The 21993-nt window shown below is 49.9% G+C and overlaps 1 protein-coding gene across 3 annotated transcripts in view; it reads right to left on the bottom strand.

Annotated features, from left to right (window-relative positions):
• The window catches only part of LOC110490682 (cullin-associated NEDD8-dissociated protein 1), an 83554-nt gene that overhangs the window by 31780 nt on the left and 29781 nt on the right, over window positions 1–21993 (bottom strand). For all 3 annotated transcript variants that reach the window (XM_036945408.1, XM_036945407.1, XM_036945406.1), the window contains exons 4-9: window positions 21401–21524; window positions 19045–19301; window positions 16653–16758; window positions 11311–11456; window positions 2345–2496; window positions 1466–1606 (exon numbers count right to left, since the gene is read on the bottom strand). In XM_036945408.1, coding sequence (XP_036801303.1) covers window positions 1466–1606; window positions 2345–2496; window positions 11311–11456; window positions 16653–16758; window positions 19045–19301; window positions 21401–21524 — 926 coding nt within the window. The remainder of the gene's footprint in view (window positions 1–1465; window positions 1607–2344; window positions 2497–11310; window positions 11457–16652; window positions 16759–19044; window positions 19302–21400; window positions 21525–21993) is intronic.

Genomic DNA, 21993 nt, shown 5'->3' on the forward strand with positions numbered 1-21993 from the left:
ACATACTGACTAATACATACTGACTAAGACATACTGACTAATACATACTACCACTAGGAGATATAGACATACCACTGACTAATACATACTACCACTAGGAGATATAGATATACTGACTAATACATACTAGAACTACCACTAGGAGATATAAACATACTGACTAATACATACTAGAACTACCACTAGGAGATATAGATATACTGACTAATACATACTACCACTAGGAGATATAGACATACTGACTAATACATACTACCACTAGGAGATATAGACATACTGACTAATACATACTAGAACTACCACTAGGAGATAGACATACTACTCTCTGTGTGTGTGTGTGTGTGTGTGTGTATTAACATAGGAGTATGACATTGGTGTGATGCATTAATACAGGTAACCAGGTAGTACCATTAATACAGGTAACCAGGTAGTACCATTAATACAGGTAACCAGGTAGTACCATTAATACAGGTAACCAGGTAGTACCATTAATACAGGTAACCAGGTAGTACCATTAATACAGGTAACCAGGTAGTATCATTAATACAGGTAACCAGGTAGTATCATTAATACAGGTAACCAGGTAGTACCATTAATACAGGTAACCAGGTAGTACCATTAATACAGGTAACCAGGTAGTACCATTAATACAGGTAACCAGGTAGTACCATTAATACAGGTAATCAGGTAGTACCATTAATACAGGTAACCAGGTAGTACCATTAATACAGGTAACCAGGTAGTACCATTAATACAGGTAACCAGGTAGTACCATTAATACAGGTAACCAGGTAGTATCATTAATACAGGTAACCAGGTAGTACCATTAATACAGGTAACCAGGTAGTACCATTAATACAGGTAACCAGGTAGTACCATTAATACAGGTAACCAGGTAGTACCATTAATACAAGTAACCAGGTAGTATCATTAATACAGGTAACCAGGTAGTATCATTAATACAGGTAACCAGGTAGTACCATTAATACAGGTAACCAGGTAGTACCATTATTACAGGTAACCAGGTAGTATCATTAATACAGGTAACCAGGTAGTACCATTAACACAGGTGACCAGGTAGTACCATTAACACAGGTAACCAGGTAGGTACCATTAACACAGGTAACCAGGTAGTACCATTAACACAGGTAACCAGGTAGTACCATTAACACAGGTAACCAGGTAGTACCATTAACACAGGTAACCAGGTAGTACCATTAACACAGGTAACCAGGTAGTACCATTAACACAGGTAACCAGGTAGTACCATTAATACAGGTAACCAGATAGTATCTTTAAGACCAGGCTAGTAGGGAACATGCCAAAACAGCCCGAAAATGTGTATTTTTGAAATATCACACGGCACATATTTAGGATCCTTGGCTAAAAGAACCTCACCCACCATTGGCTTGTAGAGCTTAAGGTCTGGGCGGTGCCTCTCGCTCTCTCTCTCTGTGTGTTTTACCTGGTTCTGCAGCATGGTGAGTGGAGTCTCTCCCTGTTCCATGGCATCTGGGTCACACAGCCAGCTCTGAGCAGGACGTGTCTGCTTCAGCAACGACAGGTAGGCATGGAACACGTCAGCCTTCACGTTCTCCTCCCGCTCCTACAATCAATACATCAGTCAATACGTCAGCCTTCGCGTTCTCCTCCCGCTCCTACAATCCACCAATCAATACATCAGCTTTCATGTTCTCCTCCCGCTCCTACAATCAATACATCAGCCTTCACGTTCTCCTCCCGCTCCTACAATCAATACATCAGCCTTCAAGTTCTCCTCCCGCTCCTACAATCCACCAATCAATACATCAGCCTTCGCGTTCTCCTCCCGCTCCTACAATCCACCAATCAATACATCAGCCTTCACGTTCTCCTCCCGCTCCTACAGTCAATACATCAGCCTTCACGTTCTCCTCCCGCTCCTACAATCAATACATCAGCCTTCACGTTCTCCTCCCGCTCCTACAATCAATACATCAGCCTTCACGTTCTCCTCCCGCTCCTACAATCCACCAATCAATACATCAGCCTTCACGTTCTCCTCCCGCTCCTACAATCCACCAATCAATACATCAGCCTTCACGTTCTCCTCCCGCTCCTACAATCCACCAATCAATACATCAGCCAATCAAATTGTATTGATAAAAGCCCTTTTTGTGACAACTGCTGATATCAAAGTGCTTTTACTTTGTAGTAACGCGGCCTCGACTCAGAGAGCAAACAAACAAACAAACAACAGATGCCCAACGGCTAGGTAAAACTCCCTGGAAGATGTAGACCTAGAGGAGCACAGAGGTAGTGTGTGTGTGTGTGTGTGTGTGTGTGTGTGTGTGTGTGTGTGTGCCTTGAAGCGGGCGATGAGCGCGGGCGACACGGTCCGGTAGAACTCAGGCAGCATCTCGTGGCGTGTGCTGACCACGGCGTCCAGACACTTGGCGGCCGCACGGCGAACCTTCCAGCTCATGTCGTCGTCGTCGCTGTACTCGTCATCACTTCCTGTAAAAAAAAAAAAAGGTCAGAGGTCAAAGGGCGGTGGGAATGTGAGGTTAGATAATAACTGCTGCTAGACTGTGTTAAGTATTAGAACGAATGACAATAGTTACATTAGCTGGTAGAAAACACCAACATCTCAAACACAGGTTACACACAGCACAGCTACTAGTCTAGAGAGACCACCTGACTACCACATCTCAAACACAGGTTACACACAGCACAGCTACTAGTCTAGAGAGACCACCTGACTACCACATCTCAAACACAGGTTACACAAAGCACAGCTACTAGTCTAGAGAGACCACCTGACTACCACATCTCAAACACAGGTTACACACAGCACAGCTACTAGTCTAGAGAGACCACCTGACTACCACATCTCAAACACAGGTTACACACAGCACATCTACTAGTCTAGAGAGACCACCTGACTACCACACCTCAAACACAGGTTACACACAGCACAGCTACTAGTCTAGAGCGACCACCTGACTACCACACCTCAAACACAGGTTACACACAGCACAGCTACTAGTCTAGAGAGACGACCTGACGACCACATCTCAAACACAGGTTACACACAGCACAGCTACTAGTCTAGAGAGTCCACCTGACGACCACATCTCAAACACAGGTTACACACAGCACAGCTACTAGTCTAGAGAGACCACCTGACGACCACATCTCAAACACAGGTTACACACAGCACAGCTACTAGTCTAGAGAGACCACCTGACTACCACATCTCAAAACACAGGTTACACACAGCACATCTACTAGTCTAGAGAGACCACCTGACTACCACCTGACGACCACATCTCAAACACAGGTTACACACAGCACAGCTACTAGTCTAGAGAGACCACCTGACTACTACATCTCAAACACAGGTTACACACAGCACAGCTACTAGTCTAGAGAGACCACCTGACTACCACCTGACTACCACATCTCAAACACAGGTTACACACAGCACAGCTACTAGTCTAGAGCGACCACCTGACGACCACATCTCAAACACAGGTTACACACAGCACAGCTACTAGTCTAGAGAGACCAACTGACTACCACATCTCAAACACAGGTTACACACAGCACAGCTACTAGTCTAGAGAGTCCACCTGACGACCACATCTCAAACACAGGTTACACACAGCACAGCTACTAGTCTAGAGAGACGACCTGACGACCACATCTCAAACACAGGTTACACACAGCACAGCTACTAGTCTAGAGAGACCAACTGACTACCACATCTCAAACACAGGTTACACACAGCACAGCTACTAGTCTAGAGAGTCCACCTGACGACCACATCTCAAACACAGGTTACACACAGCACAGCTACTAGTCTAGAGAGACGACCTGACGACCACATCTCAAACACAGGTTACACACAGCACAGCTACTAGTCGAGAGAGACCACCTGACTACCAGATCTCAAACACAGGTTACACACAGCACATCTACTAGTCTAGAGAGACCACCTGACTACCACCCGACTACCACATCTCAAACACAGGTTACACACAGCACATCTACTCGTCTAGAGAGACCACCTGACTACCACATCTCAAACACAGGTTACACACAGCACATCTACTAGTCTAGAGAGACCACCTGACTACCACCCGACTACCACATCTCAAACACAGGTTACACACAGCACAGCTACTAGTCTAGAGAGACCACCTGACTACCACATCTCAAACACAGGTTACACACAGCACAGCTACTAGTCTAGAGAGACCACCTGACTACCACCTGACGACCACCTGACGACCACATCTCAAACACAGGTTACACACAGCACAGCTACTAGTCTAGAGACCACCTGACTACCACATCTCAAACACAGGTTACACACAGCACAGCTACTAGTCTAGAGAGACCACCTGACGACCACCTGACTACCACATCTCAAACACAGGTTACACACAGCACAGCTACTAGTCGAGAGAGACCACCTGACTACCACATCTCAAACACAGGTTACACACAGCACAGCTACTAGTCTAGAGAGACCACCTGACTACCACATCTCAAACACAGGTTACACACAGCACAGCTACTAGTCTAGAGAGACCACCTGACTACCACATCTCAAACACAGGTTACACACAACACAGCTACTAGTCTAGAGAGACCACCTGACTACCACATCTCAAACACAGGTTACACACAGCACAGCTACTAGTCTAGAGAGACCACCTGACTACCACATCTCAAACACAGGTTACACACAGCACAGCTACTAGTCTAGAGAGACCACCTGACTACCACCTGACTACCACCTGACTACCACCTGACTACCACCTGACTACCACCTGTGCTGCCCTGGGCCTGATGAGGCTAGTCCCAACACTGTGCTGCCCTGGGCCTGATGAGGCTAGTCCCAACACTGTGCTGCCCTGGGCCTGATGAGGCTAGTCCCAACACTGTGCTGCCCTGGGCCTGATGAGGCTAGTCCCAACACTGTGCTGCCCTGGGCCTGATGAGGCTAGTCCCAACACTGTGCTGCCCTGGGCCTGATGAGACCAGGAGACTAGTCCCAACACTGTGCTGCCCTGGGCCTGATGAGGCTAGTCCCAACACTGTGCTGCCCTGGGCCTGATGAGACTAGTAGCAACACTGTGCTGCCCTGGGCCTGATGAGACCAGGAGACTAGTCCCAACACTGTGCTGCCCTGGGCCTGATGAGGCTAGTCCCAACACTGTGCTGCCCTGGGCCTGATGAGACTAGTAGCAACACTGAGCTGCCCTGGGCCTGATGAGACTAGTAGCAACACTGTGCTGCCCTGGGCCTGATGAGGCTAGTCCCAACACTGTGCTGCCCTGGGCCTGATGAGGCTAGTCCCAACACTGAGCTGCCCTGGGCCTGATGAGACTAGTAGCAACACTGTGCTGCCCTGGGCCTGATGAGACTAGTAGCAACACTGTGCTGCCCTGGGCCTGATGAGACTAGTCCCAACACTGTACTGCCCTGGACCTGATGAGGCTAGTCCCAACACTGTGCTGCCCTGGGCCTGATGAGGCTAGTCCCAACACTGTGCTGCCCTGGGCCTGATGAGGCTAGTCCCAACACTGTGCTGCCCTGGGCCTGATGAGACCAGTCCCAACACTGTGCTGCCCTGGGCCTGATGAGACTAGTCCCAACACTGTGCTGCCCTGGGCCTGATGAGACCAGTCCCAACACTGTGCTGCCCTGGGCCTGATGAGACCAGTCCCAACACTGTACTGCCCTGGGCCTGATGAGACCAGTCCCAACACTGTACTGCCCTGGGCCTGAGGAGACCAGTCCCAACACTGTACTGCCCTGGGCCTGATGAGACCAGTCCCAACACTGTGCTGCCCTGGGCCTGAGGAGACCAGTCCCAACACTGTACTGCCCTGGGCCTGATGAGACCAGTCCCAACACTGTGCTGCCCTGGGCCTGATGAGACTAGTCCCAACACTGTGCTGCCCTGGGCCTGATGAGACCAGTCCCAACACTGTGCTGCCCTGGGCCTGATGAGGCTAGTCTCAACACTGTGCTGCCCTGGGCCTGATGAGACCAGTCCCAACACTGTGCTGCCCTGGGCCTGATGAGACCAGTCCCAACACTGTGCTGCCCTGGGCCTGATGAGACTAGTCCCAACACTGTGCTGCCCTGGGCCTGATGAGACCAGTCCCAACACTGTGCTGCCCTGGGCCTGATGAGACTAGTCCCAACACTGTGCTGCCCTGGGCCTGATGAGACTAGTCCCAACACTGTGCTGCCCTGGGCCTGATGAGACTAGTCCCAACACTGTGCTGCCCTGGGCCTGATGAGACTAGGAGGCTAGTCCCAACACTGTGCTGCCCTGGGCCTGATGAGACCAGTCCCAACACTGTGCTGCCCTGGGCCTGATGAGGCTAGTCCCAACACTGTGCTGCCCTGGGCCTGATGAGACTAGGAGGCTAGTCCCAACACTGTGCTGCCCTGGGCCTGATGAGACTAGGAGGCTAGTCCCAACACTGTGCTGCCCTGGGCCTGATGAGACTAGTCCCAACACTGTGCTGCCCTGGGCCTAATGAGACTAGTCCCAACACTGTGCTGCCCTGGGCCTGATGAGACTAGGAGGCTAGTCCCAACACTGTGCTGCCCTGGGCCTGATGAGACTAGTCCCAACACTGTGCTGCCCTGGGCCTGATGAGACTAGTCCCAACACTGTGCTGCCCTGGGCCTGATGAGGCTAGTCCCAACACTGTGCTGCCCTGGGCCTGATGAGACTAGTCCCAACACTGTGCTGCCCTGGGCCTGATGAGACCAGTCCCAACACTGTGCTGCCCTGGGCCTGATGAGACCAGTCCCAACACTGTGCTGCCCTGGGTCTGATGAGACTAGTCCCAACACTGTGCTTCCCTGGGCCTGATGAGGCTAGTCCCAACACTGTGCTGCCCTGGGCCTGATGAGACCAGTCCCAACACTGTGCTGCCCTGGGTCTGATGAGACTAGTCCCAACACTGTGCTGCCCTGGGCCTGATGAGACTAGTCCCAACACTGTGCTGCCCTGGGCCTGATGAGACTAGTCCCAACACTGTGCTGCCCTGGGCCTGATGAGACCACGAGGCTAGTCCCAACACTGTGCTGCCCTGGGCCTGATGAGACTAGGAGACTAGTCCCAACACTGTGCTGCCCTGGGCCTGTTTACAAGCTAGCTACACACAGCCAGTCAGTCAGCACCATTCATTATTAAAGGAAGCAGCCAATAGGAATAAGTAAGAATATGATTTATGGATGACTGGCAAACGGTGCTAAAGCTTAGTGCTGTAGAAGATACGAGCAACACTCCAGGCTCCAAAAAAACACTCGTTGTCAAGAGCCACTTTATAAATGAAATACTTCAACATTCTGGGAGCATACACTATGGTTGGTGGAGAGACACGACAACCAGAGAGTGTGTGAGTCAGGGAAGAGAGGAGGAAGGGGACAGAGAGGAGGAAGGGGACAGAGAGGACAGAGAGGAGGAAGGGGACAGAGAGGAGGAAGGGGACAGAGAGGAGGAAGGGGGACAGAGAGGAGGAAGGGGGACAGAGAGGAGGAAGGGGGACAGAGAGGAGGAAGGGGGACAGAGAGGAGGAAGGGGGACAGAGAGGAGGAAGGGGGACAGAGAGGAGGAAGGGGGACAGAGAGGAGGAAGGGGGACAGAGAGGAGGAAGGGGGACAGAGAGGAGGAAGGGGGACAGAGAGGAGGAAGGGGAGAGACTCAGCAACACAGTATAAGATGCACCCGCCTGGGAGGAACAGTGTTACAGGAGAAGACTCAGGCGAAAGCTTCAACAAGGTGACATCACAAAAGCCTGTCTGGTCCTCAGTCCTCACACACTGCTAGTGATGACAAGGACAGAGAGCCATCTATCAGCTATAGTAGATGTAATGACAGGAGGCCTGCTGAAAACAGCTAGCATTACCTGCTCCAATAGCAGTCCTCCATTCAGACTGTAGATAATAACATTCAGTCTCATAACAAGGCAAGGAGAGAGACAGAGGGAGGGAGAGAGAGAGGGAGATAGACAGAGGGGAGACAGAGGGAGGGAGATAGACAGAGGGGAGACAGAGGGAGGGAGAGAGACAGAGGGGAGACAGAGGGAGGGAGAGAGACAGAGGGGAGACAGAGGGAGGGAGAGAGACAGAGGGAGGGAGAGAGAGAGGGAGAGAGACAGAGGGAGGGAGAGAGACAGAGGGAGGGAGAGAGACAGAGGGAGGGAGAGAGACAGAGGGAGGGAGAGAGACAGAGGGAGGGAGAGAGACAGAGGGAGGGAGAGAGACAGAGGGAGGGAGAGAGACAGAGGGAGGGAGAGAGACAGAGGGAGGGAGAGAGACAGAGGGAGGGAGAGAGACAGAGGGGAGACAGAGGGAGGGAGAGAGAGAGGGAGGCTGGCTGGCTGCCTTCAATATTTAGTCCATTATTCTATGTTTATTTCACAGTGCTCATGCATGGCCAAGCAACAGATTGTCTTTCTGGCTGAGCTCTTACAGTCAAAGCAACAAACGACACACTAACCGTGTCAGTGCAGTGGGGACTTACAACTGGGGGTTATTCTGCACACAGTAAGACTCCTGAAAATGGAAGACACATTTAATAGATAGAACTAGTTCTAACTTCTCTCACACGGGGGCAGATCGCTGAAGAGACGAGTCCTATAGCTCTCTCCTGAAGTGGTGAAGAGTCATATATATATATACACACACACACCTCTCCTGAAGTGATGAAGAGTCCTATAGGTCTCTCCTGAAGTGATGAAGAGTCTAGCTATAAATACACATATATATAGGAGATGTGTGTGTGTGTATATATATATATATATATATATATATATATATATATATATATATATATATATATATATACATACACATACATATATATACACATACACACACACACATCTCCTGAAGTGATGAAGAGTCCTATATTCCTCTTCTTAACAAGTGGAGGAGGTTATTATTAGAGATGTGGCAATACCTTTCTTGATTGTCCCTGAGGGGGATGTAAATAAAGGTGTAAAACCTTGATAGCAGGCTGATAGCAGGCTGATAGCAGGCTGATAGCAGGCTGATAGCAGGCTGATAGCAGGCTGATAGCAGGCTGAGAGTAGGCTGATAGCAGGCTGATAGCAGGCTGATAGCAGGCTGAGAGTAGGCTGATAGCAGGCTGATAGCAGGCTGATAGCAGGCTGAGAGTAGGCTGATAGCAGGCTGATAGCAGGCTGAGAGTAGGCTGATAGCAGGCTGATAGCAGGCTTGGGCGGTATACAGATTGTCATACCGTTCATCTGCCATCCCGGGATTTACACTATTACCGACATAGCACACAAGGGGGCGCTAAAAAGAAAAGCCCATTGGGTCTCTGCTACCAGAATGCTAACAGAATTAGGACAAGTAATAGCGAAATCACATCTCTAAATGCTAAGGAGCGCAAACGAGCATAAACTAAATTGCGAAGACGGGCAAACCCAGCTCATAAAAGTTATACAAGCATAGCTAGTTACAAGTATAGCTAGTAGCTACCCAATGTAAAGTAACAAGCATAGCTAGTAGCTACCGGATGTAGAGTTATACAAGTATAGCTAGTAGCTACCCAATGTAGCAAGCATAGCTAGTAGCTATCCAATGTAAAGTAACACAAGCAAAGCTAGTGGCTACCGGATGTAAAGTTACACAAGCATAGCTAGTAGCTACCGGATGTAAAGTAACACAAGCATAGCTAGTAGCTACCGGATGTAAAGTTACACAAGCATAGCTAGTAGCTACCGGATGTAAAGTTATACAAGCATAGCTAGTAGCTACCCAATGTAGCAAGCATAGCTAGTAGCTACCCAATGTAAAGTTACACAAGCATAGCTAGTAGCTACCGGATGTAAAGTTACAAGCATAGCTAGTAGCTACCGGATGTAAAGTTACACAAGCATAGCTAGTAGCTACCGGATGTAAAGTTACAAGCATAGCTAGTAGCTACCGGATGTAAAGTTACAAGCATAGCTAGTAGCTACCGGATGTAAAGTTACACAAGTATAGCTAGTAGCTACCCTTATGTAAAGTTATACAAGCATAGCTAGTAGCTACCGGATGTAAAGTTACACAAGTATAGCTAGTAGCTACCCGATGTAAAGTTACACAAGTATAGCTAGTAGCTACCGGATGTAAAGTTACACAAGTATAGCTAGTAGCTACCCGATGTAAAGTTACACAAGTATAGCTAGTAGCTACCGGATGTAAAGTTACAAGCATAGCTAGTAGCTCCTGGATGTCATTTTCGGTGAGTGTGGACATTTACAAGCAAGAGAGAATTTTTTTTGCAAATGAACAAATTTGTGACGCATGCTTTTCTGAAAGAAGAGCATCATGTGCACACGGAGCAGAGGGGAGAAGAACGGAGGAGAGACAACACACTAGGCAGGAAGCACAGGGACAAAATGGCCGCTGTTCAGAAACCTCCAGAGCTCTGTGACTTCTGGCAGAAAGACATTAGAAGATATCTGATGGTAAACATCTAGTAGTGAATTCCATCTAGTAGTGAATTCCATCTAGTAGTGAATTCCATCTAGTAGTGAATTCCATCTAGTAGTGAATTCCATCTAGTAGTGAATTCCATCTAGTAGTGAATTCCATCTAGTAGTGAATTCCATCTAGTAGTGAATTCCATCTAGTAGTGAATTCCATCTAGTAGTGAATTCCATCAATTCCATCTAGTAGTGAATTCCATCTAGTAGTGAATTCCATCTAGTAGTGAATTCCATCTAGTAGTGAATTCCATCCAGTAGTGAATTCCATCTAGTAGTGAATTCCATCCCAAGTGTAACTTTATCACCTGACGTGCTGCACAACAGAGACTCGGAGACTCAAAACACAGAACTCTACGGACTCAACCGGCTCCCTCTTTCTCCTGTTGTGCCTTTTTTCTTTTACAAAAACACCTGACTGGTTTAACTGTTCTGGGGAACGAATGGAAAACAATGTGTCAGGTGAAATGAAGAAGGACATCTGCTTGATCTCCTAACGCCTTGAACAAGTTGACTGTAGGTGTTAACTAGCAGCTACAGATAATCACATTTATACAAAAAAATATTAAAAAGAATTGACGGTATTGAAAAAAACTATCCTGTGGCTATTTACAAATACGATATACCACCAAAAAACTAGTTGATAATCTGAACAAGACTAACCTGGATAAATAAATAAACCTGAGGTTGAATGACCATGAGCTCTCACAGTACCTTGAGTGTGTGTGTGGTGTGTGAGAGAGTGTGTGTGTGTGTGTGGTGTGTGAGAGAGTGTGTGTGAGAGAGTGTTTACCTTGATAGTCTTCGTCTGCTCCGTCGGCATCCATGGCATTCTCATCTTCATCCTCGTCATCGTAGTTATAGTTGGGGTCGTAGGTCAAATACTTCAGACAGATGCTGATGACAGTGCCCACATGTGGATAAACCTCCTTTGGACACCTGGAGAGAGAGAGAGAGATTGAAAAATCCTTCATGGTTGAGTTGCGTTTAGTTTCCACTAATAAAGACTCCCATCTCTCAGCCTTTCTTCTCCTAAGTGGTAATCTGGGAGGACAGACAGCAGCACAGTCATCTCCCAACACTAGTTCTCCCTCTCTACCATCTCTCAGCCTTTCTTCTCCTCGTGGTAATCTGGGGAGGACAGACAGCAGCACAGTCATCTCCCAACACTAGTTCTCCCTCTACCATCTCTCAGCCTTTCTTCTCCTCGTGGTAATCTGGGAGGACAGACAGCACCACAGTCATCTCCCAACACTAGTTCTCCCTCTCTCCCATCTCTCAGCCTTTCTTCTCCTCGTGGTAATCTGGGAGGACAGACAGCACCACAGTCATCTCCCAACACTAGTTCTCCCTCTCTCCCATCTCTCAGCCTTTCTTCTCCTAAATGGTAATCTGGGGAGGACGGACAGCACCACAGTCATCTCCCAACACTAGTTCTCCCTCTCTACCATCTCTCAGCCTTTCTTCTCCTCGTGGTAATCTGGGGAGGACAGACAGCAGCACAGTCATCTCCCAACACTAGTTCTCCCTCTCTACCATCTCTCAGCCTTTCTTCTCCTCGTGGTAATCTGGGGAGGACGGACAGCAGCACAGTCATCTCCCAACACTAGTTCTCCCTCTCTACCATCTCTCAGCCTTTCTTCTCCTCGTGGTAATCTGGGGAGGACAGACAGCACCACAGTCATCTCCCAACACTAGTTCTCCCTCTCTCCCATCTCTCAGCCTTTCTTCTCCTAAGTGGTAATCTGGGAGGACAGACAGCAGCACAGTCATCTCCCAACACTAGTTCTCCCTCTCTACCATCTCTCAGCCTTTCTTCTCCTAAATGGTAATCTGGGGAGGACGGACAGCAGCACAGTCATCTCCCAACACTAGTTCTCCCTCTACCATCTCTCAGCCTCTCTTCTCCTCGTGGTAATCTGGGGAGGACAGACAGCACCACAGTCATCTCCCAACACTAGTTCTCCCTCTCTACCATCTCTCAGCCTTTCTTCTCCTCGTGGTAATCTGGGGAGGACAGACAGCACCACAGTCATCTCCCAACACTAGTTCTCCCTCTCTACCATCTCTCAGCCTTTCTTCTCCTCGTGGTAATCTGGGGAGGACAGACAGCACCACAGTCATCTCCCAACACTAGTTCTCCCTCTCTACCATCTCTCAGCCTTTCTTCTCCTCGTGGTAATCTGGGAGGACAGACAGCACCACAGTCATCTCCCAACACTAGTTCTCCCTCTCTCCCATCTCTCAGCCTTTCTTCTCCTCGTGGTAATCTGGGAGGACAGACAGCACCACAGTCATCTCCCAACACTAGTTCTCCCTCTACCATCTCTCAGCCTCTCTTCTCCTCGTGGTAATCTGGGGAGGACAGACAGCACCACAGTCATCTCCCAACACTAGTTCTCCCTCTCTACCATCTCTCAGCCTTTCTTCTCCTCGTGGTAATCTGGGGAGGACAGACAGCACCACAGTCATCTCCCAACACTAGTTCTCCCTCTCTCCCATCTCTCAGCCTTTCTTCTCCTCGTGGTAATCTGGGAGGACAGACAGCACCACAGTCATCTCCCAACACTAGTTCTCCCTCTCTCCCATCTCTCAGCCTTTCTTCTCCTCGTGGTAATCTGGGAGGACAGACAGCACCACAGTCATCTCCCAACACTAGTTCTCCCTCTCTACCATCTCTCAGCCTTTCTTCTCCTTGTGGTAATCTGGGGAGGACAGACAGCACCACAGTCATCTCCCAACACTAGTTCTCCCTCTCTCCCATCTCTCAGCCTTTCTTCTCCTCGTGGTAATCTGGGGAGGACAGACAGCACCACAGTCATCTCCCAACACTAGATCTCCCTCTCTACCATCTCTCAGCCTTTCTTCTCCTCGTGGTAATCTGGGGAGGACAGACAGCAGCACAGTCATCTCCCAACACTAGTTCTCCCTCTCTACCATCTCTCAGACTTTCTTCTCCTCGTGGTAATCTGGGGAGGACAGACAGCACCACAGTCATCTCCCAACACTAGTTCTCCCTCTCTACCATCTCTCAGCCTTTCTTCTCCTCGTGGTAATCTGGGGAGGACAGACAGCACCACAGTCATCTCCCAACACTAGTTCTCCCTCTCTACCATCTCTCAGCCTTTCTTCTCCTCGTGGTAATCTGGGGAGGACAGACAGCACCACAGTCATCTCCCAACACTAGTTCTCCCTCTCTCCCATCTCTCAGCCTTTCTTCTCCTCGTGGTAATCTGGGAGGACAGACAGCACCACAGTCATCTCCCAACACTAGTTCTCCCTCTCTCCCATCTCTCAGCCTTTCTTCTCCTCGTGGTAATCTGGGGAGGACAGACAGCAGCACAGTCATCTCCCAACACTAGTTCTCCCTCTCTACCATCTCTCAGCCTTTCTTCTCCTCGTGGTAATCTGGGGAGGACAGACAGCACCACAGTCATCTCCCAACACTAGTTCTCCCTCTCTACCATCTCTCAGCCTTTCTTCTCCTCGTGGTAATCTGGGGAGGACAGACAGCACCACAGTCATCTCCCAACACTAGTTCTCCCTCTCTCCCATCTCTCAGCCTTTCTTCTCCTCGTGGTAATCTGGGGAGGACAGACAGCACCACAGTCATCTCCCAACACTAGTTCTCCCTCTCTCCCATCTCTCAGCCTTTCTTCTCCTCGTGGTAATCTGGGGAGGACAGACAGCACCACAGTCATCTCCCAACACTAGTTCTCCCTCTCTACCATCTCTCAGCCTTTCTTCTCCTCGTGGTAATCTGGGGAGGACAGACAGCACCACAGTCATCTCCCAACACTAGTTCTCCCTGTCTCCCATCTCTCAGCCTTTCTTCTCCTCGTGGTAATCTGGGGAGGACAGACAGCACCACAGTCATCTCCCAACACTAGTTCTCCCTCTCTCCCATCTCTCAGCCTTTCTTCTCCTCGTGGTAATCTGGGGAGGACAGACAGCACCACAGTCATCTCCCAACACTAGTTCTCCCTCTCTCCCATCTCTCAGCCTTTCTTCTCCTCGTGGTAATCTGGGGAGGACAGACAGCAGCACAGTCATCTCCCAACACTAGTTCTCCCTCTCTACCATCTCTCAGCCTTTCTTCTCCTCGTGGTAATCTGGGGAGGACAGACAGCAGCACAGTCATCTCCCAACACTAGTTCTCCCTCTCTACCATCTCTCAGCCTTTCTTCTCCTCGTGGTAATCTGGGAGGACAGACAGCACCACAGTCATCTCCCAACACTAGTTCTCCCTCTCTACCATCTCTCAGCCTTTCTTCTCCTCGTGGTAGTCTGGGGAGGACAGACAGCACCACAGTCATCTCCCAACACTAGTTCTCCCTCTCTCCCATCTCTCAGCCTTTCTTCTCCTTGTGGTAATCTGGGAGGACAGACAGCACCACAGTCATCTCCCAACACTAGTTCTCCCTCTCTCCCATCTCTCAGCCTTTCTTCTCCTTGTGGTAATCTGGGAGGACAGACAGCACCACAGTCATCTCCCAACACTAGTTCTCCCTCTCTACCATCTCTCAGCCTTTCTTCTCCTCGTGGTAATCTGGGGAGGACAGACAGCACCACAGTCATCTCCCAACACTAGTTCTCCCTCTCTACCATCTCTCAGCCTTTCTTCTCCTCGTGGTAATCTGGGGAGGACAGACAGCAGCACAGTCATCTCCCAACACTAGTTCTCCCTCTCTACCATCTCTCAGCCTTTCTTCTCCTCGTGGTAATCTGGGGAGGACAGACAGCACCACAGTCATCTCCCAACACTAGTTCTCCCTCTCTACCATCTCTCAGCCTTTCTTCTCCTCGTGGTAATCTGGGGAGGACAGACAGCACCACAGTCATCTCCCAACACTAGTTCTCCCTCTCTACCATCTCTCAGCCTTTCTTCTCCTCGTGGTAATCTGGGGAGGACAGACAGCACCACAGTCATCTCCCAACACTAGTTCTCCCTCTCTACCATCTCTCAGCCTTTCTTCTCCTCGTGGTAATCTGGGGAGGACAGACAGCAGCACAGTCATCTCCCAACACTAGTTCTCCCTCTCTACCATCTCTCAGCCTTTCTTCTCCTCGTGGTAATCTGGGGAGGACAGACAGCACCACAGTCATCTCCCAACACTAGTTCTCCCTCTCTCCCATCTCTCAGCCTTTCTTCTCCTCGTGGTAATCTGGGGAGGACAGACAGCACCACAGTCATCTCCCAACACTAGTTCTCCCTCTCTACCATCTCTCAGCCTTTCTTCTCCTCGTGGTAATCTGGAGAGGACAGACAGCAGCACAGTCATCTCCCAACACTAGTTCTCCCTCTCTACCATCTCTCAGCCTTTCTTCTCCTCGTGGTAATCTGGGGAGGACAGACAGCACCACAGTCATCTCCCAACACTAGTTCTCCCTCTCTACCATCTCTCAGCCTTTCTTCTCCTCGTGGTAATCTGGGGAGGACAGACAGCAGCACAGTCATCTCCCAACACTAGTTCTCCCTCTCTACCATCTCTCAGCCTTTCTTCTCCTCGTGGTAATCTGGGGAGGACAGACAGCAGCACAGTCATCTCCCAACACTAGTTCTCCCTCTCTACCATCTCTCAGCCTTTCTTCTCCTAAGTGGTAATCTGGGAGGACAGACAGCACCACAGTCATCTCCCAACACTAGTTCTCCCTCTCTACCATCTCTCAGCCTTTCTTCTCCTCGTGGTAATCTGGGGAGGACAGACAGCACCAGTCATCTCCCAACACTAGTTCTCCCTCTCTACCATCTCTCAGCCTTTCTTCTCCTCGTGGTAATCTGGGGAGGACGGACAGCACCACAGTCATCTCCCAACACTAGTTCTCCCTCTCTCCCAAACACTTGTTTGATATAATCCATAAAAGGCACCAGATAAACCGGATGAAAGGGCTTCTCATCACAGAAACAGTGGGAGGCTAAACGTAGACGAGGAGAGAGACGAGAGCATCCAATCACAACACAGGTCAACCCACTTTAGGGTGGACGTGAATAAATTACCCACGTTCACTGAGAATTCCGGGATTCATTTTTTTCCCTGTCGTTCTGTGTTTCTCTGAACATAAAAACAAATACCCCTTGGCTAACTCTGAAGACGTTTAAAAAAAAAAAATAGGACGCGTGTCTCTCTCTCTCACCTCCTGACGAAGGACTCGAAGGCCTGGATGCAGTATTCTCTCAGCTCATCGTCGTCTATGTTACAGAACTTCACCACCAGAGGAATGATCTTCTCCAAGTACTCACCTGAGGACACACACGGACACACACACACGGACACACACACACACGTTAATAATTCCATTCAAACTGAATGTTAGCTGTCACTCCATTAGTAACAGCTTCATATTCTTTCATCTAAAAATGGGACATGAAGGGAAGTAAAGCCTCAGACTTAAAAAAAAAAGAAGCCCAGAACCCACTGAGAAGAGCAAATTACAAGTTACAGCTAGATAAAGGCTTTTGTGTTTTTTTTAAGCAAAATTGTAGAGCGAGCTCTTTCAAGATGACAAGAAAAGTTAATTAAAAACAGGGGATGGCAGGATATGGAGAGAGACCGGCGGGAGAGCGAGGAGACAAATAGTTTTGGGAGTGCTGCTCTTCACCGAAGTAATCTTGCACATCTTAAATCACTGCCGTCCCTGGCTCATCAAACACAGCGTGTGATTCGTTGATGGGGTGGGAGAAAAGAGAGAGAAAAAGAGGAGCTAGGCTAGCCTCAACGACTTCTCTCTCTCTCTCCATTTCCCTCCACAAAAACACTATCCTTCCTCCACTCTTCCAGAGAGAGGAGAAAGTGACAGATTGACAGGTAAATAAGGACAGAAAGAGGAGACTCTCCCGTCTCCTGTCAAACTGTCACGTCCCAGACCAGAAGTAATGGCTTCTCTCAAACATCAAGGAGACAATGACTTCCTTCGGGGGTTATTCTTTTAAAAAAAAGAAGTCAAATGGAAATGAATAGATTGTCTAATATATTATTTCACCTAGACAATGCTAAAATAGTTAAAAAGGTTGTCAATGGCAAGGGCTCCCCGAGGAGCAGGGGGCTTGACTAAGTCAAATACCTAAAACAAACACATCTAGCCTGACTGAAATCTCAAAGGTGTTCCCAGATGGACTTGGCTTTAGTCTGGCTGTCAATAAAACCTGAGAGACACAGACAGAGACAGAGACAGAGAGACAGAGAGAGAGAGAGAGAGAGACAAAGAGAGAGACACAGAGACAAAGAGAGAGAGAGACAAAGAGAGACAAAGAGAGACAAAGAGAGACAGAGAGAGACAGAGAGAGACAGAGACAGACAGAGACAGACAGAGACAGACAGACAGAGACAGACAGAGACAGACAGACAGAGACAGACAGAGACAGACAGAGACAGACAGAGACAGACAGAGACAGACAGAGACAGACACAGAGAGACAGAGAGAGACAGAGAGAGACAGAGAGAGACAGAGAGAGACAGAGAGAGACAGAGACAGAGACACAGAGAGACAGACAGAGACAGACAGAGACAGACAGAGACAGACAGAGACAGACAGAGACAGACAGAGACAGACAGAGACAGACAGAGACAGACAGAGACAGACAGAGACAGACAGAGACAGACAGAGAGAGAGACAGAGAGAGAGACAGAGAGAGAGACAGAGAGAGAGACAGAGAGAGACACACAGAGAGAGACACACAGAGAGAGAGAGAGAGAGAGAGAGAGACACAAGAGAGAACAGCTCCAACGGATGCATATTAATTCAGCCCATCCCCAAATATAATCAAGATTCAACGTCGACCCCTGTGACCTCAAATGTAATTATCCTGAACAGGACTGACAACTAACGCAGGTCACAAGACGCTGGCTGGCGAGTCACTTCTTCTCCTGGAGAAATGACACTATGTATAAACATCTCTTAAAATGAACTGCACAACTCAAATCACATTCTATTGGTCACATACACATATTTAGCAGATGTTATTGGTTAGAGGCGGGGGGCCGCCCCCACTAGGCTACCCTGCCTCCAACCACTAGGGCTACCCCCGCCTCCAACCACTAGGGCTACCCCCGCCTCCAACCACTAGGGCTACCCCCGCCTCCAACCACTAGGGCTACCCCCGCCTCCAACCACTAGGGCTACCCCCGCCTCCAACCACTAGGGCTACCCCCGCCTCCAACCACTAGGGCTACCCCCGCCTCCAACCACTAGGGCTACCCCCGCCTCCAACCACTAGGGCTACCCCCGCCTCCAACCACTAGGGCTACACCCGCCTCCAACCACTAGGGCTACACCCGCCTCTAACCACAAGGCCACCTTCCTCTAACCACTAGGCTACCCTGCCACCTAAAGAAGGGGTAATTAACTGGAAAAATGTTGGCTAAATTGTTTGACATTTCCAAATAAAGGTCCAAAATGTCCTGAAATTGAAATACTAATTACAGCAGGGTTTCGGTGTCAACCGTTCAACTAGAAAAATGAAAGATATTCCACTACGTTATCAACATTGACTTCTATCGCCTCCCCAGTGTGTCTCCGTGAAACTCACCGATCCGGTGTCCGGCCTGTCTGCTGATGGCTGCGATACACTGGATGTAGGTACGGGTGGTGGACATGGAGTCGTTACGAGACAACTCTGACAGCAGGTGTTCAATCAGGTCCACAAACACCAGGTTCCCACAGGACATGACCAGGTGACCCAGAGCGATGATGGTCCTCTTCCTCACCGCCAGGCGGGGGCTGGTCAGCTGAGGGAGCAGGCAGGACAGGATGGAGGGGTGAAAGTTCACCAGGAGACCACCCTGTCTGTTAGAGGAGAAGGAGAGAGGTTAGCACTATGTTAAGTAGTGTTATGTAGTGTCATCAGGCGGTATGATAGACTACGTAGGGCCTGGTCAGCTGTGGAAGCAGGCAGGACAGGATGGAGGGGTGAAAGTTCACCAGGAGACCACCCTGTCTGTTAGAGGAGAGGGAGAGAGGTTAGCACTATGTTAAGTAGTGTTATGTAGTGTCATCAGGCGGTATGATAGACTACGTAGGGTCTGGTCAGCTGTGGAAGCAGGCAGGACAGGATGGAGGGGTGAAAGTTCACCAGCAGACTAGAGGTTGGCACCAGGAGTGAAAATTAATTCCTGTCCCGTCTTGTCAAATATACTGTACCGTCCTGGTCCAGAAACAGTTACATAACTCCAGAACATTCCTGGACCGTCCCAAACTCATTTTTACAGGCAGAAATCAGAAATACATTTAGATATCCAATTGACTAATAAAGTAATCCAATGACAAAGGGCCATCTATAGTCTATAATGGGTTCAGACCAGCGGTCAGACAGTGGAGAACACACACACACACACACCTGGGTTCAGACCAGCGGTCAGACAGTGGAGAACACACACACACACACACCTGGGTCCAGACCAGCGGTCAGACAGTGGAGAACACACACACCAACCTGGGTCAAGACCAGCGGTCAGACAGTGGAGAACACACACACACACACACCTGGGTCCAGACCAGCGGTCAGACAGTGGAGAACACACACACACACACACCTGGGTCCAGACCAGCGGTCAGACAGTGGAGAACACACACACACACCTGGGTTCAGACCAGCGGTCAGACAGTGGAGAACACACACACACACACACCTGGGTCCAGACCAGCGGTCAGACAGTGGAGAACACACACACCAACCTGGGTCAAGACCAGCGGTCAGACAGTGGAGAACACACACACACACACACCTGGGTCCAGACCAGCGGTCAGACAGTGGAGAACACACACACACACACACCTGGGTCCAGACCAGCGGTCAGACAGTGGAGAACACACACACACACCTGGGTAAAGACCAGCGGTCAGACAGTGGAGAACACACACACACACACACCTGGGTCCAGACCAGCGGTCAGACAGTGGAGAACACACACACACACCTGGGTTCAGACCAGCGGTCAGACAGTGGAGAACACACACACACACACACCTGGGTCCAGACCAGCGGTCAGACAGTGGAGAACACACACACCAACCTGGGTCAAGACCAGCGGTCAGACAGTGGAGAACACACACACACACACACCTGGGTCCAGACCAGCGGTCAGACAGTGGAGAACACACACACACCTGGGTCCAGACCAGCGGTCAGACAGTGGAGAACACACACACACACCTGGGTAAAGACCAGCGGTCAGACAGTGGAGAACACACACACACACACACCTGGGTCCAGACCAGCGGTCAGACAGTGGAGAACACACACACCAACCTGGGTCAAGACCAGCGGTCAGACAGTGGAGAACACACACACACACACACCTGGGTCCAGACCAGCGGTCAGACAGTGGAGAACACACACACACACACACCTGGGTCCAGACCAGCGGTCAGACAGTGGAGAACACACACACACACCTGGGTAAAGACCAGCGGTCAGACAGTGGAGAACACACACCAACCTGGGTCCAGACCAGCGGTCAGACAGTGGAGAACACACACACCTGGGTCCAGACCAGCGGTCAGACAGTGGAGAACACACACACACACACACACACACACACACACACACACCAACCTGGGTCCAGACCAACAGTCAGACAGTGGAGAACACACACACCAGCAGTCAGACAGTGGAGAACACACACACCCACAGTCAGACAGTGGAGAACACACACCAACCTGGGTTCAGGTCAGAGGTCAGACAGTGGAGAACACACCACACCAACAGTAAGACAGTGGAGAACACACCACACCAACAGTAAGACAGTGGAGAACACACCACACCAACAGTCAGACAGTGGAGAACACACCACACCAATAGTCAGACAGTGGAGAACACACCACACCAATAGTCAGACAGTGGAGAACACACCCCAATCGTCAGACAGTGGAGAACACACACCAACCTGCAGAGCATGTCAGCCATGATGTCCAGAGCCTCCAGCTGAACTGACACATCCTCCTGCTTGGCGATGGCACTGGTCAGACGGCCTGTGATCTTTTTACACACACTGGCAGCCAGGGCCGAGCCTGGGGGGGAGGAGAGGAGAGGTGGAGGAGAGACGGAGGGGTGGAGGAGAGGAGAGACGGAGGGGTAGAGGAGAGAGGGAGAGAGAGGGGGTGGAGAGGAGAGAGAGAAACAGGGGGAGGAGGTTGGAGAGGAGGGAGAGAAAAAGGGGGAGGGGGTTGGAGAGGAGAGGAGAAAGACAGAGAGCGACAGAAAGAGGCTGAGTGAGCTAAATGAGTCATACTGCTGTCAGCCAAGATGGCTGATGCCTGGAGGTGATGGGGAAGCTAGGCTGTTAACAGATGCTCTCTTCTCCATGTCTCCCTCCACATGACTGGGAAAGGCCTGAACACAGCTGGAGATTAACCAGGATGTAAGGAGGACATCTAGCAAGAGGGGAGAGTCCGTCAGTTCATTACCTACAACACCGTCACTAGAGGGGATAGTCCATCAGTTCATTACCTACAACACCATCACTAGAGGGGATAGTCC

Source organism: Oncorhynchus mykiss, chromosome 15 (genome assembly GCF_013265735.2).
Source record: "Oncorhynchus mykiss isolate Arlee chromosome 15, USDA_OmykA_1.1, whole genome shotgun sequence".
Classification (NCBI taxonomy): Eukaryota; Metazoa; Chordata; class Actinopteri; order Salmoniformes; family Salmonidae; genus Oncorhynchus; species Oncorhynchus mykiss.